General features: G+C 40.7%; 1 protein-coding gene across 7 annotated transcripts in view; it reads left to right on the forward strand.

Moving 5' to 3' along the window:
* The window catches only part of nlrx1 (NLR family member X1), a 40,654-nt gene that overhangs the window by 16,319 nt on the left and 5,160 nt on the right, over window positions 1–19,175 (forward strand). For all 7 annotated transcript variants that reach the window (XM_030395115.1, XM_030395099.1, XM_030395076.1 and 4 more), the window contains 6 exons: window positions 857–1,088; window positions 5,841–7,008; window positions 8,005–8,188; window positions 9,394–9,489; window positions 13,720–13,806; window positions 15,023–15,271. In XM_030395115.1, coding sequence (XP_030250975.1) covers window positions 857–1,088; window positions 5,841–7,008; window positions 8,005–8,188; window positions 9,394–9,489; window positions 13,720–13,806; window positions 15,023–15,271 — 2,016 coding nt within the window. The remainder of the gene's footprint in view (window positions 1–856; window positions 1,089–5,840; window positions 7,009–8,004; window positions 8,189–9,393; window positions 9,490–13,719; window positions 13,807–15,022; window positions 15,272–19,175) is intronic.

Consider the following 19,175-nt stretch of genomic DNA (forward strand, 5'->3'; position numbering starts at 1 on the left):
AAAAGAGCTTAAAAAGGTGAACAGTTTCTCTGGCTGCACATCCACTCTGGGGTGGGGCAGTTGATGATGTCACGCACTCTAGCTGACGCAGTACACTCCCATCATTAAATCAGAAAATGGGCTTAGAATCCTTAAAACTAAAACTGATTATTTCAAAACCGTAAAAGATTTTTAAACAACTGATCCGATAGTTCAAGGTCTTCTGACTCTTTTAAAGTTGGAATGGTGTCTTTAGCTGAAAGTATGAGGGACAAGAAGAGGTTGAAAGTCGATGAGTTTTGAAGAGGATTTGAAGATTTTCCCATTTACTTCAATGTTTAAATTTTTTTTGAAAAAGCTGAATTTCTGAAAAAGCTGAATATTTTCAAAAGTATGAACGATAGAAAAGAGGAAAATACACGCCACCATGTCCTTAAAAAGCTGAACATTTTGATATTTGAATGGTTTCAGTAGCACAAAATTTATAGGAGAAGAAGCGTGCTGAAAAACGTACAGAAGCAGGAATAATAAATTCCAGAAGAACAATAGTGTGTGCCTTCAGCATTCACACTAATAAAACACTCCGTGTTGACACCAGCACACAAATCTAAAAAAAGAGACAAACAGATGCTCTTCTGCTAATCCTTTGGTCGAGAACACTTCCTGCTGTTGTTTTTATAACACAGACTTAATTATAACTGTGGTCGCGAGTGATCATGTGATTATCGCAGGAACTCCTCGGCCTCGCCTCGCCAGGGGGTAAATGCTCCGGGTTCGATTCAACCGAACTAAACAAGGCAGGTGTGAAAACGCCCTGAGTGTACCTCATCACACTGCTATTAGTAACAATGCAAGTGACATATCTCCTCCCACACAGGGCGGCTTCCTTAAGGGACTTGGTGAGCAAGAAGTACCTCCACCTGAGAAAACACCCCATGCTGAGTGGGGAGGGAAACCAGGCCAAGGATGTGCTTTTCCTCTTCAATGGCATGGAGAAGATGAAGCTGGACTTCCGAATTGGAGCCACAGAGCTTTGCAGCGATCCTAATGAGGCACTTCTTCCAAGTGTAGCTGTGGTGAACCTTCTGAGGAAGTACCTCCTGCCCGAGGTAAGGGACAGTCTGCCATTAGCACTGTTACTAACTTTTTGTCTGAAATTAGTTTAACATTTACACTTAAGGGCAAAAGGACCACAAATAGTCTTTTTGTGTTCTCAGAAAATTGAAGGGTATGACATGACCTTGGGTGCATCGCAATTGTCTTGAAATTACATCCACATTTGCCTCACTTGCATCTTATCGCTGTCTTAGTCCCTCACACAAGGATGCATACAGGGACCAGTGTCAATCAGACAGACAGTGCTGGTGGCTGTCCAGCTGGGTGCCATATAGCATAGGGTTGTGAGGCTTTTATTGCCGTTCAACAGACACATCTTACACAATGTTAGCTTTCGGGAAAAAGTCCCCACTGCATCACATGAGGATGTAATTACATGGCTTGACACAGCTATCTATGCCAGATCAGTAGTGTTTTCTCTTTGTAGCCTGTTTCCTGTTTAGCAAAAACATGCACATGAATAACATTTTGCTGTATTCTGTATTTATACTGTGCACATTGTCCTGTTGAGTGGCAAGGAACCATTTCTACTGGCAGACTTTATATCATTCATTAGGGGTGTAACGATACACAAAAGTCACGGTTCGATACGTACCTCAGTTTTGAGGTCACATTTTGGTTCATTTTCGGTACAGTATGGGAACAAAATGCAAAACATAAATTTGTTTGTTGTGTATTCAGAACTTTTGTAAACCAACAATTTATTGTAACATTATACAAAATATGAAAATAAAAATTAAAAAATAGAATACTGCTGTAAAGTGCTGCCTGGTAATAAGTTAAATAAATTATTCTCAATTAAACAAAATATATAAAAAATAAGCTTTCCAATTAATAAAATATTTTCAAACAAAAAATATATGAAATATAAAAATAAATTCCTCACAGCTTGTTAAAGGCTTTTAACAAAACTTTTCCGCAAGTAAAGTGCAGCACTATCAGCTCTAGCATGTAGCCCTGCTCAGTTTTACTCAACCTTTTATATTTTTTGCCAGAAAGATTAACTTGTCCACACTGACTCCACCCATGAGCTTTTTTGTGAGTACCTGTTTCATTACGAAGATATAATGCCGACAGTATGCACTTTTGAACGATTTGATGATTTGTCCAGTTTTTGACAGGCATCGACACAGTCACCTCCACTTTCACTGTGTGCTCTGTAGCACTCGTCTAACAGTGGTTTGCAGGTCGCAGCCCCCAATATCTCTGTGTGGAACAGTAGTGTTCATCAAAATGAATATACATGACTTGGATCAATGAGCAGGGTGATCTGAATGTTTTTCCTGGTTAGCGGACATGGCTGAGAACCCCTCTTGAGACGGGATTCTCAAACCACCTCCAGCACATCTGTGACCCTCACCAGTAAACTGAACACCAGTTAAACTGTCACACCAGAAACATGTCTTTCTCCGTTGCAATATTTAACGAGGAAGCCGCAGTGTTCCCAAGCAGAAGACTTTAGCGACAACGGAAAGTCTTCAAGCTCTGTTTTCTCGCTAGCGCTAGCCATGACGTAAACGGGCTGCACGTGTAGCTGCAGGCGGAAAATAAACACACGCAACTTCCGTTCCGGGAACTCAAAGACTCTCCTATAGATAGAGTTTTAACTCTTATAATAACAGTTAACAAGGTTGATAACAGATCATGAAAATAATAATCTTTCTAATGAATGAACAAAGTTGTTCGGACCCACAGTTGGGCTAACACATTTTTTTAACCACATGATGAATCAAAAGCCAAAGTGATCCGATTTTGTAGTGTGTCAGACCAGTTGGATCAGCTGCAGCTAGCAGTCAGAAATTGATATCCAATAAGGGGGCCTCTTTGTCAGTAAAAGACTTCCATGAAGTCTGTTCTAATGTATGAGCGATGAGCGGGGAATCATTGCTCCCCACTCCTCAGAGCACAAATGAGAGCTTTGGGATGGCCTGCAAGATGGCTGACCATAATAACTGTCCCAGGGTTGTCTGTAGATTTCTTTTTAGATAAAAGTGGCAAAGGCTTGAGACCAGGGTGGGAATTTCACGACGGCCACATGCCCCACACTTTGGCCTTGATGCCCTGTGAAAAAAAATGCCTTTCTGAAAAATTGCCTTAAAGGAGTCATCACCCGAAAAACGCAATTTCTCTCGTTAAATCATGCATATTGGTGTTGGACTTCTGTTGAAACTTGCCTGAAAAGCTTGAAGTTTGAAAGTGGCTTTTTTTTTCCGCTTTGGCTCTTTTTCCGAACAGGAATAGCGCACAATAGTGCGCGTTCCTAAAGCACGAGATTTTGACTCTGCTCCTGTGGTGACTTTACCATAGGAGGCTACTTGCATATTAAGCATCGGCTCACAGCCGTCCTCAGCCAGAGTGAGCACGCTGAATCTGCTTATTTCTCTGTCATTTACACGCCATACATCGTCACCGCCAGCATTAAAACTCAGGTCTTACATGTAAAACACGAGTGTGAAAAGTAAGACGGAAAAAAAAAGAATTTACCATTCAGAGACATCCTGCTGTAAACGTGTCTCTTCCACCGTCTCTGCCTCTTCACTCTCCCGTTCGGTTTCCGACTCCGGCTCGTACATAAATGCCTGAATTCCGTAAGGTCCGTCATTTAGTGTGTGCGCCATGACAGGGGGCTGTTTATGTTTTGGAGTCTGTGTGCATGCAGGCTCGCCCCCCATTCCGGCTCTGTCCTTCCTGCGGCCAATCAACGCGCGCCTCATTACATATTAATACAATGCACATCCGGACCGGTCAAAACCTTCGCGCATAATCTCGCGGTATGAAAAAGTGTCAGAACAAGCTCTATGTTTGATTTTTTTTGATTTTTTTTTTTCTAATAAGTTTTAAGAATTGATCCAAAGCGATCCAAGAGGGACTGGATATGTAAAAAACCAGGTGATGACTCCTTTAAAATACAGCCACTCGAGTGCACAGTAGTCACTCACAGTAACTTCAGTGAGTTCATGGTTCACGCAGGTGGAGTCTCATCATCACATCGATGATCTCACATGAAAGCCTCTCAAACAGCAGCAGCATCTCAAAACAGACGAATGACACTTACAGCACAAGCCTGTTTTGATATGATACATAACTGACTTATGTGGTAGGATTTAGTTCGGTAAAGTTGGAAATATATTAACAGATTCGAACTTCCCGGATCAATAACTCATAAGCGAAACATTGTAATAACACGAACAACGACTCTTTCCTACCATAGAAAGGTAGACAACGAGCTACAACTTCATCAAAACGAGTCCTCGTGCTGGACTGATAACACTGGTCTCTGTGGTCAGCCGTCTGTGAGACGAGGGCGCAGGGAACGTCTACAAAGTGCAACACCGAAAAGAGATACTACAAAAAATATTCAATAACTTCACTATTATTCAGTGCAGTGTCACCAAAATCACTCCACACATCAGTGGTCTCCTGCTGGTTTGGAAAAAAAATGTGCTTTGCCATAATTTTGGGGAATTTCTATTGGGAGAAATATTCAGTGTAGTGTCACCAAAATCACCTAACCCTAACCCTACTTAAAAAAAACTGTTTTCTAATGTTACATTAACTTGATATTGGTATTAAAAAATGTTTTAATACATAATCCATGTCTCAACCCTGCTCGAGACTGTGCATGACATGCATGGCGTACAGTTGCCATGAAAAAAATCATGCTTTGACAGATGAAAGTGTCCATAGGGATTTTTATTTTATATCAAAATGGAACAAAAAGATGAAAAATAAAGGTTGTGGCAGATTTAAATTAGTCTTTTGGCTAATACTGACACATTTAAAGTGCTATTGTGTATATTATGTGCAATTGTCTCAATCAATTTTGCAACAGGAATCAACATAAAACACAACAAACTCAGTTGCAGATTTCACCCCCCTGGCTCTACTTTCTGATAAAAACATCTAACAAGATCCTTTCAGTCTTGGTGTGGTTCATCCACAGCTACCCTGCAGCCACATCTAGGTGGACATCTTTCAGTTTGTTTGTTTTCTTCCAGGGATCCAGACTTTACTTGGTCTTGAGAAGCTGCAGTAAACTATAGTCACTTCTTGATAATGTCTTTTGTCACTGCCATGTTGGGTACCATACAGTAGCTCCACAATGCTAGCACTCTCTAATAGAAACTAGACAACTGACAGTTTCTTGGAGCTGCAAACCACTTAACATTAGCTAACTCTCTACCTAAGGGAAAACTTTGGTATATTTAAACCTGGGCCCTATGTTTACAGATTTTGTTTTCAAAAAGAATAGTCAGACCGTTTTGGAATTGGTCCAGTAGATTACCTCAGCCAGCAGCCACAGAACAGGTTGCAATGTCCTTTTGGGCAACTCCGCCCATCAAATTCTGTCCACTCAAAGTGCTTGCTTTTGCCACTGACAGGCTCAGATTGTTATTTTAAGTGTTTATACATAACATACTCCATGGCACTGGCCTCAGAAGAAACCTAATGCATCAAAGCAGTTGCTTATAGAAGGCACAATAGCTCTGGTGTAAAAAAAAAAAAAAAAGGGGGGAATTTGGATGTACCCACTGTTGTTGTACTGGTGGAATTATTGCTGTGGAAATAATTGCACATTTTCCCAATCTCAGTATGTTTGAGCTGGCTTTCAGTGGCCTTAATTTGCTCAGATGCTCTGTTCTTGCCCGAGAAAAATCAATGAAAGTTTTGAATTATATAAGTGTGTTTATCTTTTCATTTTTGTGATTTGAGGTTATGAAAGTTGGCTACTGTTTGTTTCCCAGGCCAGCATCTTGGTTACCACCAGACTGTCTGCCCTGGACCGTATTCCTCAGAAATATGTGAGTCGGTATGCACAGATTTGTGGATTCAATGACCCAGACCGCCAGCGGGCGTACTTCACCAGCCGCCTACTGCACCAGAGTGGAGAGACTGCACGTAACCACGAGGCCCATGCTCTTATAGAGCTGCTCTACCTGAACCTCCAGAGAGAAAGCCAGCTGGCTGCAGCCTGCTTCCTGCCCTCATACTGCTGGCTCACATGTGCTACCTTACACTTCCTCCATTTCACAGATGCCAAAGCACCCATCCGCACACTGACTGGGATATACACAAGTTTCCTCAGGCTCAACTTCGGGGGTGAGGTTCTGGGGACTAGGACTGGAACAAATTTGCCCATTCAGGAGCACCCCAACTCTCTGATGTTGTATGTGGTCCGTACACTTGGTAAACTTGCCTTTGACGGTGTGACATACAAACGAATGTCATTTTCAGAAAAGGAACTGGAGCAGTGGATTGGAGGGAAAACCAAGACAGATGAGGAGCTACATCAGCTGGCTGTGTTCCGGACTGATGTGCTAGACTTTTTTTTGGCTCCCTGTTTAGAAAGTGGTAAACACCTACCAGAAGAACCCAGCGAAAATGGTGAGAGGCGCTATGTATTTGCTGTACCAGCCATGCAGGAGTACCTGGCGGCTCTTTATGTGGTTCTAGGAGAGAACAAATCAGCTCTGGAGAAGCTGACCAGGCAGGTGTCTGTGGCAATCGGTCAGGCGAGCGAGGATGTTAATGCCATTGTCAACATCCTTTCTAAGTTCATCCCCCTCCGAATCTTTGCTGTATTCAACCTCCTAAAGCTGTTTCCAAAATTGTATGAGAAAATAAGCAGTCGCAACAAAGGCAGCATTGCCAGAACCATGGCAGCTGAGATGTTCCGCACTGAGGACAGCTACAATGAGGATGTCCTGGATCAGGTGGAACAAAGCCTCCTGGGAGTCCATGGCCCGCAGCCAAAGCAGTACAGTGAAGGCCAGCCTTTTGAGCTCTACCCTATCTTCATGGGCGGACTGTTGCATTATGGTAACCGTGTCCTTCTGCAGCAACTGGGCTGCAGCATTCAGAGCACCACTGTGGCCCAGATCACACAGGCCCTGCGGAAGTACCTTGTCAGAGGTAACATATACGATCTCTTCAGTTTTGCCGATGCAGTACACATAGTTTTCATGTTTAAATAAGTTGAATTTGCTTTAGTTTGAAATATTACATGTGAACTAATCATATTTGATCTCATTTTGGTATACAAAATTCCCTTCTTTAGGTAAGAATTACACACTTTCTTACAAAGTTCAAATGTAATTCTAGAGTGTTGACACCTTTGTTGTTTACATTGACTGGACCGATACTAGGGATGTGCATGGTTAGGTGACTAGATAAAATGTTGCTATCCTCACGAGTTGGCATCAGAAATATTAGTCAGTTAAACCTATTATGAATAGAGTAGAATGTTGCCTTGAAACTAGAATGGCACTCAGTACAGCACATACCTCAATCATAGATACCAGCACAACAATGGTCCTGGATCAATCTCTCTATCATGATCTGCACCAAAAGTTAATGAGGTCTGTTCTTGACCTATCCCCTATCCAATTATGTTGGAAATCTGTTCTGATCTGTTTGTGTAATCATGCTGACAAACCAACCAACAACAATTAACAGCCATGATTGAATAAAATTCAATATAGACACATTTGGACAGTGTTAAACTTTATAGATGAAACTGTGCTCAATTATGAGTGATTTCTAACTTTTAGATTAGTTGACTGGTTGAAGTTTAAGCATCGGGAAAATGAGTCGAACATCCCTAACTGATACTGGACATTCACGTCTTTTCCTCTTTTCCTACAGCAAAAAATGTCTACCTGTGCAGAATGAATTCACCAATGTAGTGATGAATGTATTGTACAAGAAACCCTTCTTTTTCTCAATAGCTGGGCAGTGTACATTTTGACAAACCAAAAAAAAAAAAAGAAGAAATTACAGGTGGAAGTTTGTTCCAAGATTGTGTACCAGTGATGACATGTTCCTTTGTTCAACAGTGGAGGAATTTTGTGCATTTATTTTGATGAAGCTGAATGGATAATGAGAATCTTTTTTCTTATGTAATGCTAGAGCTCAGCAAGCCACAACCACCAGAGGAGCTGATGGATCTGCTAGTCCTTCTGTATGAGTTTCAGAATCCCCGACTGACTGCTGAGGTTCTGGCCTCAATCAGAACCATCCGACTCACCAACATTCGTATGACGTCACTCAAATGTTTCGTACTGAGTTCTGTGCTTTCATGCGCTTCTCCAAGGTAAACTATGGACTGTGCCTTCACTGGCACATGTTCAGTATGAAGGGTTTTTCCTCTTTGTTGTTTCTTTTTTGCCACTGTAGTTGCAGCATCCCTTACTGGCCATAATGAGATAGTTACTGCTGGAAAATCTCTATTTGCACTCAACAATTTGAAACTTGCTCAGTGATGTTAGCATGTAGGTCAAGGCGTCACTGTGCCTCCCTAACTTGTGGATCGATTGTATTGAAATTACTCAACAGGTAGCTGTAGTTTGAGTCTTGTTGTACAGTATGTGTACTTTTCCTTAACCCTGATGAAAAACATGATGTCCAGGAAGGGGGAAAAGTAAATGTAAAGGACTTAGGAAAAGAAAACTCTTGTGTTGGAAGAATCTAACTGCACTTACACAAGGCGATGGGTCTGCTGTGGTGAAACTACAATCTGAACATAGACTACTGAAGGTGCATCTTTGATGATTGGCCCCAAATGCTTTTGATGTGTTGTTTAATCGATGCTGATAAACATGACAGCCTGGTTAAAAATGACTGAGGTGGCCATAGAAACACCTGAACCTGAAACCTATAACAAGGCATTTAAAACCATCAACTGATGAAAAAAGTGTGATGCAGACTCACAGCAAAAAAGAGGGGGTGGATGTGGGTGAGTTGATGAAGGAACGTTATGACAGAATGGCAACGTGGTATAAAAACTTTGATCATGCAGACTGATGTAAGACTGCAATGTGTGTTGTTACAATGAACTGCATGAATATTCTGCAGATAGCAACAGTGACAGACAGATCGATCCATGTTATATATGCTTGTCTCCTCTATTAAACATGTGTATCATCACTGCGCTGCAGTATTAAAATCTAATATGAACTGTTGTGGCTCACATCTCCAGCCCCATAGAGTCCAGCCACTGTCTTTCCTTCTTCAACCCATTGCATTTTTCATGCACTAGTTTGGTGTTGACATGCTTACAGTATTTCTAATCATTGAAATCCTGAAAGATTTCCTGAAAGTAGGGGTGTTATTTTTAAAAATGGGAAAAATGAATGATGCATCTTGATGCGTCAAAAAATGTTTTTCTATGTAGGATTCATTTTTGTTCTCATACTCATACTTACAGTTAGTTTGTGCGCCTGCATATGAAATGCAAAAATGTTTAATGTTACACTTGTAATAGAATTCTTTAAAATGTCTTATGATGTCTCCCTGTAGTTATCACCTGGAAGAGCTGGACCTGTCGTCTTGTCTCCTAACTCATGAAATGCTTCAGGTGCTGTGGCCTGCCTTCAGACACACATACAACCTCAAGTGAGACACACTCAGTAATTCTTCTGTTGTAGTTTGCAATGAAGATATGAGAATAACAAATTAACTTACTATAATTGTTAGAATGCATTTTCCCTTGCATTCATTACATTACTGCCAGTAAACAAAGTGGGTATGTCTCCTCGCAGAGGTAAGCTCATTCTGTGTTGTCTTTATGTGTGTCATTCTGCCTGTGATTTAATGGTCAGAGTACATTTTCTCTACCCCCTAAGGTGTTGTCGACAAGTTATACTACCTCTCCTTTCCTATCAGGAGGTTTTCCAGCAGCTACACTAACTACACTTAAACGGTTGGTTGTGCTATTGATTTCCTTTTTTCCCCTCCGGATGCTCGATGCTCCAGTTGCATGCAGAGGTCAGTCCACATCTCTGATGGGTATACTATGAAGAAAATGCTACAGAGCCAGGCTTTCTTTGCGTGAGCTTCTGTAACAAAGTCGAAAACTCCAGTCAGAGATAACGGGTATCACAATGGTGGTTATAGACATAGACTTCAGTTTTTCCCACTCATTCATTTATTTGTTGCGGTCCACCATAATATCAATATTGGCCGCCATATTTTGATTTTCAATTTTTGGAGCTGCACGTCCCGTTCTCACTCACTCAAGATAGCACAACCATCAGTGATGTTACATATTCCAGTACAGTGGATGGCAGTGTGTTTTTTAGTCCGCCAGTAAAACCAGCGAAGAAGAGGAGGAGGACTATTTAATGCAGTTGGCTTGACTATAACTTCCTCTGCAAAGAAGATGGCTGACCTCATCGTCGAGATCAAGCTGCCACAAAAAGCTTTTGTCGTAGCCAAGCCGTGTAATTACATCGTAATGTGATGCACTAGGGACTTTTTCCCAAAAGCTAACATTGTGAAAGACGCGCCTGTAAAACAGTTATTAAAACCTCAAAACCCCCGTGAAATGACTCGTGTTACTGCCAGAATTTGGGCAGTTAGGTCCAATAAACTTTGGTGAGTCTAGTAGAGCTGCCAAATTATATTTTATCCCCATCCAAGTTAGCTCGGCACTAAACCAGAAGTCTTCAGTGCGCATCCTCTATGGCACCCCAGCTGGACAGCCACCGCAACAAATAAAGTCTGATTCTGTGGGAACCACTGGACTTGCTTCGTTTACTCAGGCTTTCTTCGTCTGGAGTTGGTCTGTCAGCAGCATATCACAGAGGGACCATGTTACATTGCTTTGTGTGTGTGTGTTTTTTATAACTGAGGGCAAGGGAGAGATAAAAACACACGAAGGCATGCAAACATTCAAAAGGATGAAGCCTGCACTAGTGTGTGTGTGTGTGTGTGTGTGTGTGTGTGTGTGTGCAGTAGTTTATTTGTTCTGCCTCTCTTCAATCACTCTCCAGCTCACGTGACTTTACTGCTCTGCCACGTGACATTTGTCATTGGGACACATGAGAAGACATATCCACTTTGTTTACTGCACTGGCAGTCACCCAGGAATTCACAGAATTCACATATTTACCTCAGTGGCACCTGTTTCATGCATGATACTAAACATTGTAATACAGCTACTGCTGCTTAAGTTAGGTGTGTCTATATCACATTACAATAACCAATTGTTGAGTCACAATTCAGTAAATATATGAAAGTCACGAAGAGTAACCAAAATGTAACCAAATCTGCTGGTTCAACAATATACGTACAATAATTCTAATATTTGGTAAAATGTCCCTGGGCCATTTTTACCTCAGTTAGGTTCATTTGATAGCCATTCACAAGCTTCTGTTAGTTTTCTGGTTTACTTTATAACCACTCCTTTTCACAGAATCAGTGAAGTTCAACTAAATTTGTTGGCTTCCTGGCACAGACTTTTCTTCAGCACAGTCCACATGTTCTCGATGGTTCAGGACTTTAGGAAGGCCATTCCAAAACCTCAATTGTAGCATGATTTAGCCATTCCTTTATCACTTTTTATGTGTGTTTGGGATCATTCAAGCATTCACACCCGACTGCACCAAAGGGCCAATCTTCTGACTGAGTTTGCATTTCCTTCCTGATTGTGGCAGTGACACAATTGGGCCATGTACTTACTTAGTTGTTTGCACGGTTTATCTTGGGACCTGTTACTGCTTGAAAGGGCTCAAAGTGACTTTCCTGACTCGTTCAAATGAATAATGTGCTCTTTTAGATCAATGCTGAGCCGCTCTTCAGACTTTCCCATTGTAGTGTTTATGGCTGAGTGTAGTGGGTGTATCAAATAAAACCTTTTAAAATGGGCCCAGAAAAGTCAGCAGCTGTCAACAATCAGAATCACTCTGAACAAGTTAAGAGGCCACGCAAGAATAAAAATTTGGATAAACATACTTGCTACATCACCAAAATTCATTGTTCAAGTGGCTGTATGTATATTGTTCACCCAGCAGATTTGGTCACATTTTCAGAAAGCGTGTAATGCATTCATTACTGAATCAAACTTGAATGTTTTTGTGACAAAGTAGTTTGTGTTCCACTCATTGCATCACAGAAAAATGACAGAACAATGACAGGTCACTAACAGGCAGACCGCGGTCTGAGTCCGGACACAGAAACTGTCTTATACGGGCCTGGACTTTTAGTCTATAAATTATTAGGGTATTTAAAATTTTGACGGGGCGCTTCTAGACTTTAGGGTAATGTTTTGATCAGGAAATCCACTGACCAATCGCATGCGAGTTAAGCCATCCCACCTGATGCTACTCAGCCAATCAAATCTGTGCATTCCAGGCGATAAACATAGTGACTCTCAATACAGACAGATGAAAGAGGTGAGAAGCGAGTGACAGAGAGAGATGAGTGGGATATGAGGGAAAGAAAGAGAAAACTGTAAAACTGTTCAAGATGTGTTGAGATCTATCTGTTGTAAAATTGTTTGAGACTGTTGAGATGTGAAACATCAACAAAGAAAAAGGAAAACTCTAGCTACTGCTACACTTTATTTTATTTTTAAAAAATTAAGTACTTTATTTTAAGATGCACAATTTTTAAAAAGCTATTTTATTTATTTTCACTATTTTATTTTTGAATAAAATGAATAAAGAAAACAGAACAGTAATGTCATCATTGTTCTGTTTTATTTTTTGTCCTAAGTAAATGAAACTGACAGAATTAACAAAAAATAAATGAATAAATGGTTCAGTAAATAAATGAATATGCCTTACATGCACCAAAAATATATAGAAATACATGTAGGTGTTATTACTTTATCAAATTTGACATTAAGTTAAAATTTTCTCTTGTTTATATTAAATTTCCCCGTTATTTTTCGTTCATTATTTTATTCATTTTAAAAGGTATTTTCCTTAAAGAGAGAAGAAAATAAATCATATCTACAGTATTATATATCTGTATAATTAAATGTTAAGTGACTATAAATATTGTTGAAATGTTTTGAAATGTTCTTTCTTTCTTTGATTTGACAGTCAGTTCTTGATTACATGCAGACATTGATACAACTACAAGGCTACTTCAATATACCGGTATACCACTCTAAATCATAAGACAAGTTAGAGAAACATTCCTCAAGCAAAAGTCCAGAACGTCATGTCTAAGTGGACCTATTTGAATTTTAGTTGAATACCCCTGATATATATGATCTTTACATGTGTATGTAAACTTTATACATGACTGCTAGTAATGAACAGGACAATTTACAGTGTAAAAATAGTCATGTCAGTGCTGACAAATCAAAATGTAATCAATGCTATTGATTTATATTCTTAACTTAATTACTGAAGTAACCCAATATGGTCAGTGCTTACAGATTCATTGTGGTTAGACGGCTGTCTGCCCTTATTCTTTAACTGTGGCATTGCAGTCACTCCAGACTTGTGGACATTTATCACACAGAATGCATAGCTTTCAACAAAAAACATTTAAAAGTGCAAACATGCTGTTCTTCTCATCCTTAATTGTGTGTCAGTCTGTCATGCCTTCTGATTCTAATGGTTACAAATTGAAAATAAAACACCAAAAACACAAAGTTCAAAATACAGTTCAGTTGCTAGTTAATTAGGCTAAACCCAAATAGATCTAATCCAAAAGCCCTGTGGTAAATCCACCCTTCATGAAGTTAACAATCTTCAGTTTTTGTTGAAACTATTTTAGGAGAGGAGCTTTAAACACATTTGTATTGACTTTGGATGACTCCCATGCTTGTCTTGCATGCAAATGCAGTGGGTTGTGATTGTTGTGTCTGCCTGTCTCCGTTGTCTTCAGCCTGCAGTTTAACAGCCTGGGTCCTGAATCCTGCATCCTCCTGAGAGATCTGCTTCTAGACCCCAAGAGTTCTATTAGATCTCTACAGTAAGACTACACTTTTGTTAATGTGTTTATCTATTTCTTTACATTTCTGCATAAGCTATGGCTATGGCCGGAGGCATTATGTTTTCCAGTTGTCTGCCTATTCATCCACTAGCCCATCTGTCCATGTACATCATATGCCCTTCACATTAACGTGGAACGCCTTTTAGTAATTTTGTCATAATAGTGGAACACTGCACCAGGAACCTATCCCAGCATCCAACACTGAGAGAGGCTAGTGCCAGGACCAATTTTGACTCCTTGCACCCCAGGGTTGGGGCAGCAATTAGAAGTGCTTGCTCCATGGCCAACTTGCTAAAGGCAGCTAGCTACAATTAGCAGCATTTAGCTGTTGGCTTACATTAGCAACTAGTAAAACATCACCTTGGTACTTATTCTCTGTCGTTAAACTGGCCTTATAACAGTTAATGACAATTAAAAAGGGGTTAATATTGTACCAATTTACTTGAAACCAAAAATGATTTATCAATTTATTAAATTCATTTTAATAAGTCCAAAATGTACCACTGTGATTGAAGACAAGAAAAATATTCATGACATGATTATAATCGTGTTTTAGCAGCCAATGTCAAAACCAGTCACAGCTTAGTGTGATGTTAGTTAAAGTTTGATAATAAGGCCTGATATGGCATGTTTGTGCTGTCTTGGTTAATGTCAGATAGATGTCCTAACAAAGATATCTTAAACAATGTCAACTTTGCCTAAGAAGTGACATATTGGCCCAAATACACTTAATGACAGCAATCATAACCATTTATTAAGACTCCTTCCTTCATTCATTACAGGTGTCATGTTATAGTCGTGTCAGTATTGCAAACACCCCATGACAGATCATGATGATAATCGTGTGACTGTTGGCTCCTCATCCGTTTACTGTGTCATGTCTCTCATGTGTGCAGTGTATGATCTCGCTGATAGGGCTTACTGCTGAAACGCATTTGTTTTTTGCCCACAACAAGGCATAGGATTTGTTCTTTGAGAGTGCCAGAGTTTTGTACACTGTTGATTCCTGCCACTTCGGTGCTCCCATAACATATATTTACGAAGTGCGGGCTGCTATTTTTTTTTTTAATAGACATTTAACACAACCATTTGTCAGATGTCATCAGATCACATCGGATCACTGGTTGGTGTCAACATTTCACATACCGTGTGCGTACAAGACCAGAAATGATTAAGTAATCCAATGTAATCTCAGATTGTGTGACAACCCTCTGCTGGAGTCTGGAACCAGCACCCTGTTGAAAGCACTTCCAGAGAACCAGTCTCTGACACACCTCTCCCTGATGCACACTGGACTGGGGGACCAGGGGGCCCTGGAGTTGGCCCAGGGGCTCCAGCATCACTCACTCCAGGAGCTCAATGTGGCCTATAACAACATCGGCGACAATGCTGCTCTGGCTCTGGTGGATGCCTGCAGGGAACACCCCACTATTCACACTGTGCAGTAAGTTTCTCTTAGCTAATCCACAGCATTACATATTAATGTAATTTTCTGACAGGAATAAAAATGTTTTGCCAGCAAAGACATTTTGCCCCCCTTAAGCTGATGTCACAACATTCTTTATATAAAGTTGTACAACTAGAACTAGACTATGTTACCGAATGTTACATGTAATATTGTATTACCATAGAGTTAGAGAGGGAGAATGCAAGTACACATTATTAATCCCATCAAATATAATAATTCCCCTTAACAAAGTACATAACATTGCTGGCTTTATCTCTCTCTTAAAGTAGTGCTTTTGTCTCTCAGGTAGAGGAGACTCTTATAACAATGTTTCTTACAGTTTTGTTCAGACTTTTTGTGTGATAGTTGGCAGCTGGTGTATGAGAGGAACAGGCTTTAAGTAGGTGCAAACATCTAAAAAAAAAAAAAAAAGGTCTTCACACTGTGCAGTTTATTAGTTCCTCCGCTGGTGAGGTTTCGAGCTAGCGCTCTTCTTCACACTTAGGTATAGGGTTAGGGTTAGAACTGGGAAAATGCACCGGAGTCTGTTTTAACCGAACCAAACAGATTGGTGTGAAAGCACCTTTAAGAAGGGAGGTTATTAGCAAGAGGCTAGATGAGAATACAGATGTTGTCAGAGGTTATCACATTGATCACACAAAAACATGTTTTTAAAGGATGAGGAATTTGCAGACAGAGTTGTAGAGTGATAGCACAGTTTATACAAAAACATATGTAAACATTGATTGTTTCGTTATTCTATATCTATTACATTGTGGAATCAACATTTACTTCATAATGATACGTTGAAGCAGAAAACTTGCCTATTACCAGTATAAAGATAAAGGACAGTATTGGTAATTATCAGGGGCACGGAGGGTGCAAGTGAAATGATGGAGGATAATGAGTTTAAAAGCCAGCCAACTCCTCTCGAGGTTGTTAGAATGTGCTCTAGCTTTCAGCACCATGGAGAGCAGCCTTCATGTCACCTGCAGCCTGGATTTCAGCCAGCTCAATAGCTGAATAGTCACCTCGTCCAACAGCATCACCTTCATCACGTTTGTGGAGAATTCTCCACTTGGGCTGACCATGAATGGGTCACGCGCGAATCCAATAACATCCCTAGAAATGATGAAGTCATCGAATCTGGCAGAGAAGTTGTCCTTTAATTGTGTGGTGAATTTCTTCATGTTGTCTGTAGCGTTGCTTTCTCCCACTGTCTTCAGTGTATTGAAGTGCAGCCGTCTCCCTGCAAACAAATCTGCCTGAAACAGATCAAGGCATCAAGTTTTTCCACCATATCCACCACAGATTTTTCTTTTCCTTGTAGCTGGAGATTGAGTGTGTTCAAATGGGAAGAAATGTCTGTTAAACATGCAGTGTTGCACATTTATTCTGTCTTGCATGATGCAGAGATGGTCAGCTGCTGTTTTTGGTTTACTTTGTTTAAAAAAATCCACTCCTTGGACTTTGAGTTCAACAAAGTGCTCCAGTGCTTTGCCCTTACTGAGCCAGCACACATCATTGTGGAGTAGCAGGTCACTTGATAGTCGTGCTGCAGTTGAAGCAGACAGAGGTACACTATTTTGCCAAAAGAATTTGCTCACCTGCCTTGACTTGCATATGAACTTAAGCGACATCGCATTTGTAACCCATAGGGTTTAATATGACGTCGGTCCACACTTTGCAGCTATAATAGCTTCAACTCTTCTGGGAAGGCTTTTCATAGGGTTCAGGAGTGTTTATGGGAATTTTTGACCATTCTTCCAGAAGCGCATTTGTGAGGTCACACACTGATGTTGGACGAGAAGGCCTGGCTCTCAGTCTCCGCTCTAATTCATCCCAAAGGTGTTCTATCAGGTTGAGGTCAGGACTCTGTGCAGGCCAGTCAACTTCATCCACACCAAGCTCTCTCTCCATGTCTTTATGGACCTTGCTTTGTGCACTGAACTAACTAAGGGGCCAAGCCCAGCTCCTGAAAAACAACCCCACACCATGATCCCCCCTCCACCAAACTTTACTCTTGGCACAATGCAGTCAGACAAGTACCGTTCTCCTGGCAACCGCCAAACCCAGACTCATCCATCCAGTCCCTCCAGAAAAACGCAATTATGCGATCGCATTATTCAATGCATGAAGTGACGTAATTACACGACGTGAACATCGTCGAAAAGCTGCAAACCCCATGATGAAGCCCGCAAATCAGTCTCATTTGCCAACAAAAAATCATACTAGTTTCAAAAACCTTACAGTAGTAAGTATATTAGTAGTATGTAAATTTACGTTACAGTAAGAGATTGCACTTTGTGCATTGGAAGCACTTATTTTAACAGAAGATGTCTGTTTTGTACAGCTACCTCTGTAAAACAGGAAGCACACATTTTATTTTTTTATATTTTATTTATTCATTTTTACAGAAGTTGTAGCATATTCCTTTTGTAAAGCCACAGAACTTGTTTGACTCATCAATGTTTTGTAAGTTTGAGCCATGTGTTTATTAAGGTCTGAAATAAAACAAGCTGAGAACTTAAATATTCCCAGCACATTCTGTGATGTAGTATGCTGCTTATCATAGGAAGTAATAAGAAATGACTCTTTACATTAAGGTAGTAGCCTAGTGAGAACAGGGTGTTTGGGGAATAATATTTTTTTTCTCTTTTTCATCAATCCGCAGTTTTTGCAAGTTCCCGCAATTTCATCGCATAAAATTGCATAAATATCCCGCATATTCCATCACATTTTTTAAGAAAACTTGCCGCATAATCAAAGATTTTTGCCTGCAAACAACCTGCAAAAACTCAGCGTTTTTCTGGAAGGACTGTCTATCAGATTGCCAGATGGAGAAGCGTGATTCGTCACTCCAGAGAACACATCTCCACCGCTCTAGAGTCCAGTGGCGGCGTGCTTTACACCACTGCATCCGATGCTTTGCATTGCACCTGTTGATGTCTGGCTTGGATGCAGCTGCTCGGCCATGGAAACCCATTCCATGAAGCTCTCTACGCGATGTTCTTGAGCTAATCTGAAGGCCACATGAAGTTTGGAGGTCTGTAGCGATAGACTCTGCAGAAAGTTGCTGACCTCTGCACACTATGCGCCTCAGCATCTGCTGACCCCGCTCCGTCATTTTACGTGGCCTACCACTTCATGGCTGAGTTGCTGTCATTCCCAATCGCTTCCGCTTTGTTATAATACCACTGACAGTTGACTATGGAGTGAAGAAATTTCACGACTGGACTTGTTGCACAGGTGGCATCCTATCACAGTACCATGATGGAATTCACTGAGCTCCTGAGAGCGACCCATTCTTTCACAAATGTTTGTGGAAACAGTCTGCATGCCTAGGTGCTTGCTTACATACCCCTGTGGCCATGGAAGTGATTGGAACACCTGATTTCAATTATTTGGATGGGTGATTGAATACTTTTGGCAATACAGTGTATCTGTTTAACAGTTGCAATAATTCTGTCCATGATTTGTCGGGGGCAAGTTCCTCCAGAACGGTGACATGTGCTCCTTAAAAACCTCAGCTTCAGTAAATGGCCTGTTGTGTTTGGAAAGCAACCAGGCAGCCTGTAGAGATTCACACGTTATCACGTAAGTAATTATTCCACTGGCACAGGAGTTGGCAGATGTGGCAGTTTTTCCCTGACAGGCCTCTTGACTGCTCAGGATATGACTCCTTGAAACTTGCATGCTTCGTGTTGTGGTGACGCCGCAGATTATATTCTTTAGCAACAGCAACTGTTTCACTGCAAATGAGGCATACAGGTGTTGCATTTCTAAAAGTTGGCATGATGAATGCGTACTTATCAGTCCATTTATCATTAAAGAGGTTGTTTTCCACATCAACTTTAAGTTTCATGGACTTTGAGACTGCCATGTTAACTGCGTTAAATCG

Source organism: Sparus aurata, chromosome 2, assembly GCF_900880675.1.
Source record: "Sparus aurata chromosome 2, fSpaAur1.1, whole genome shotgun sequence".
Classification (NCBI taxonomy): domain Eukaryota; kingdom Metazoa; phylum Chordata; class Actinopteri; order Spariformes; family Sparidae; genus Sparus; species Sparus aurata.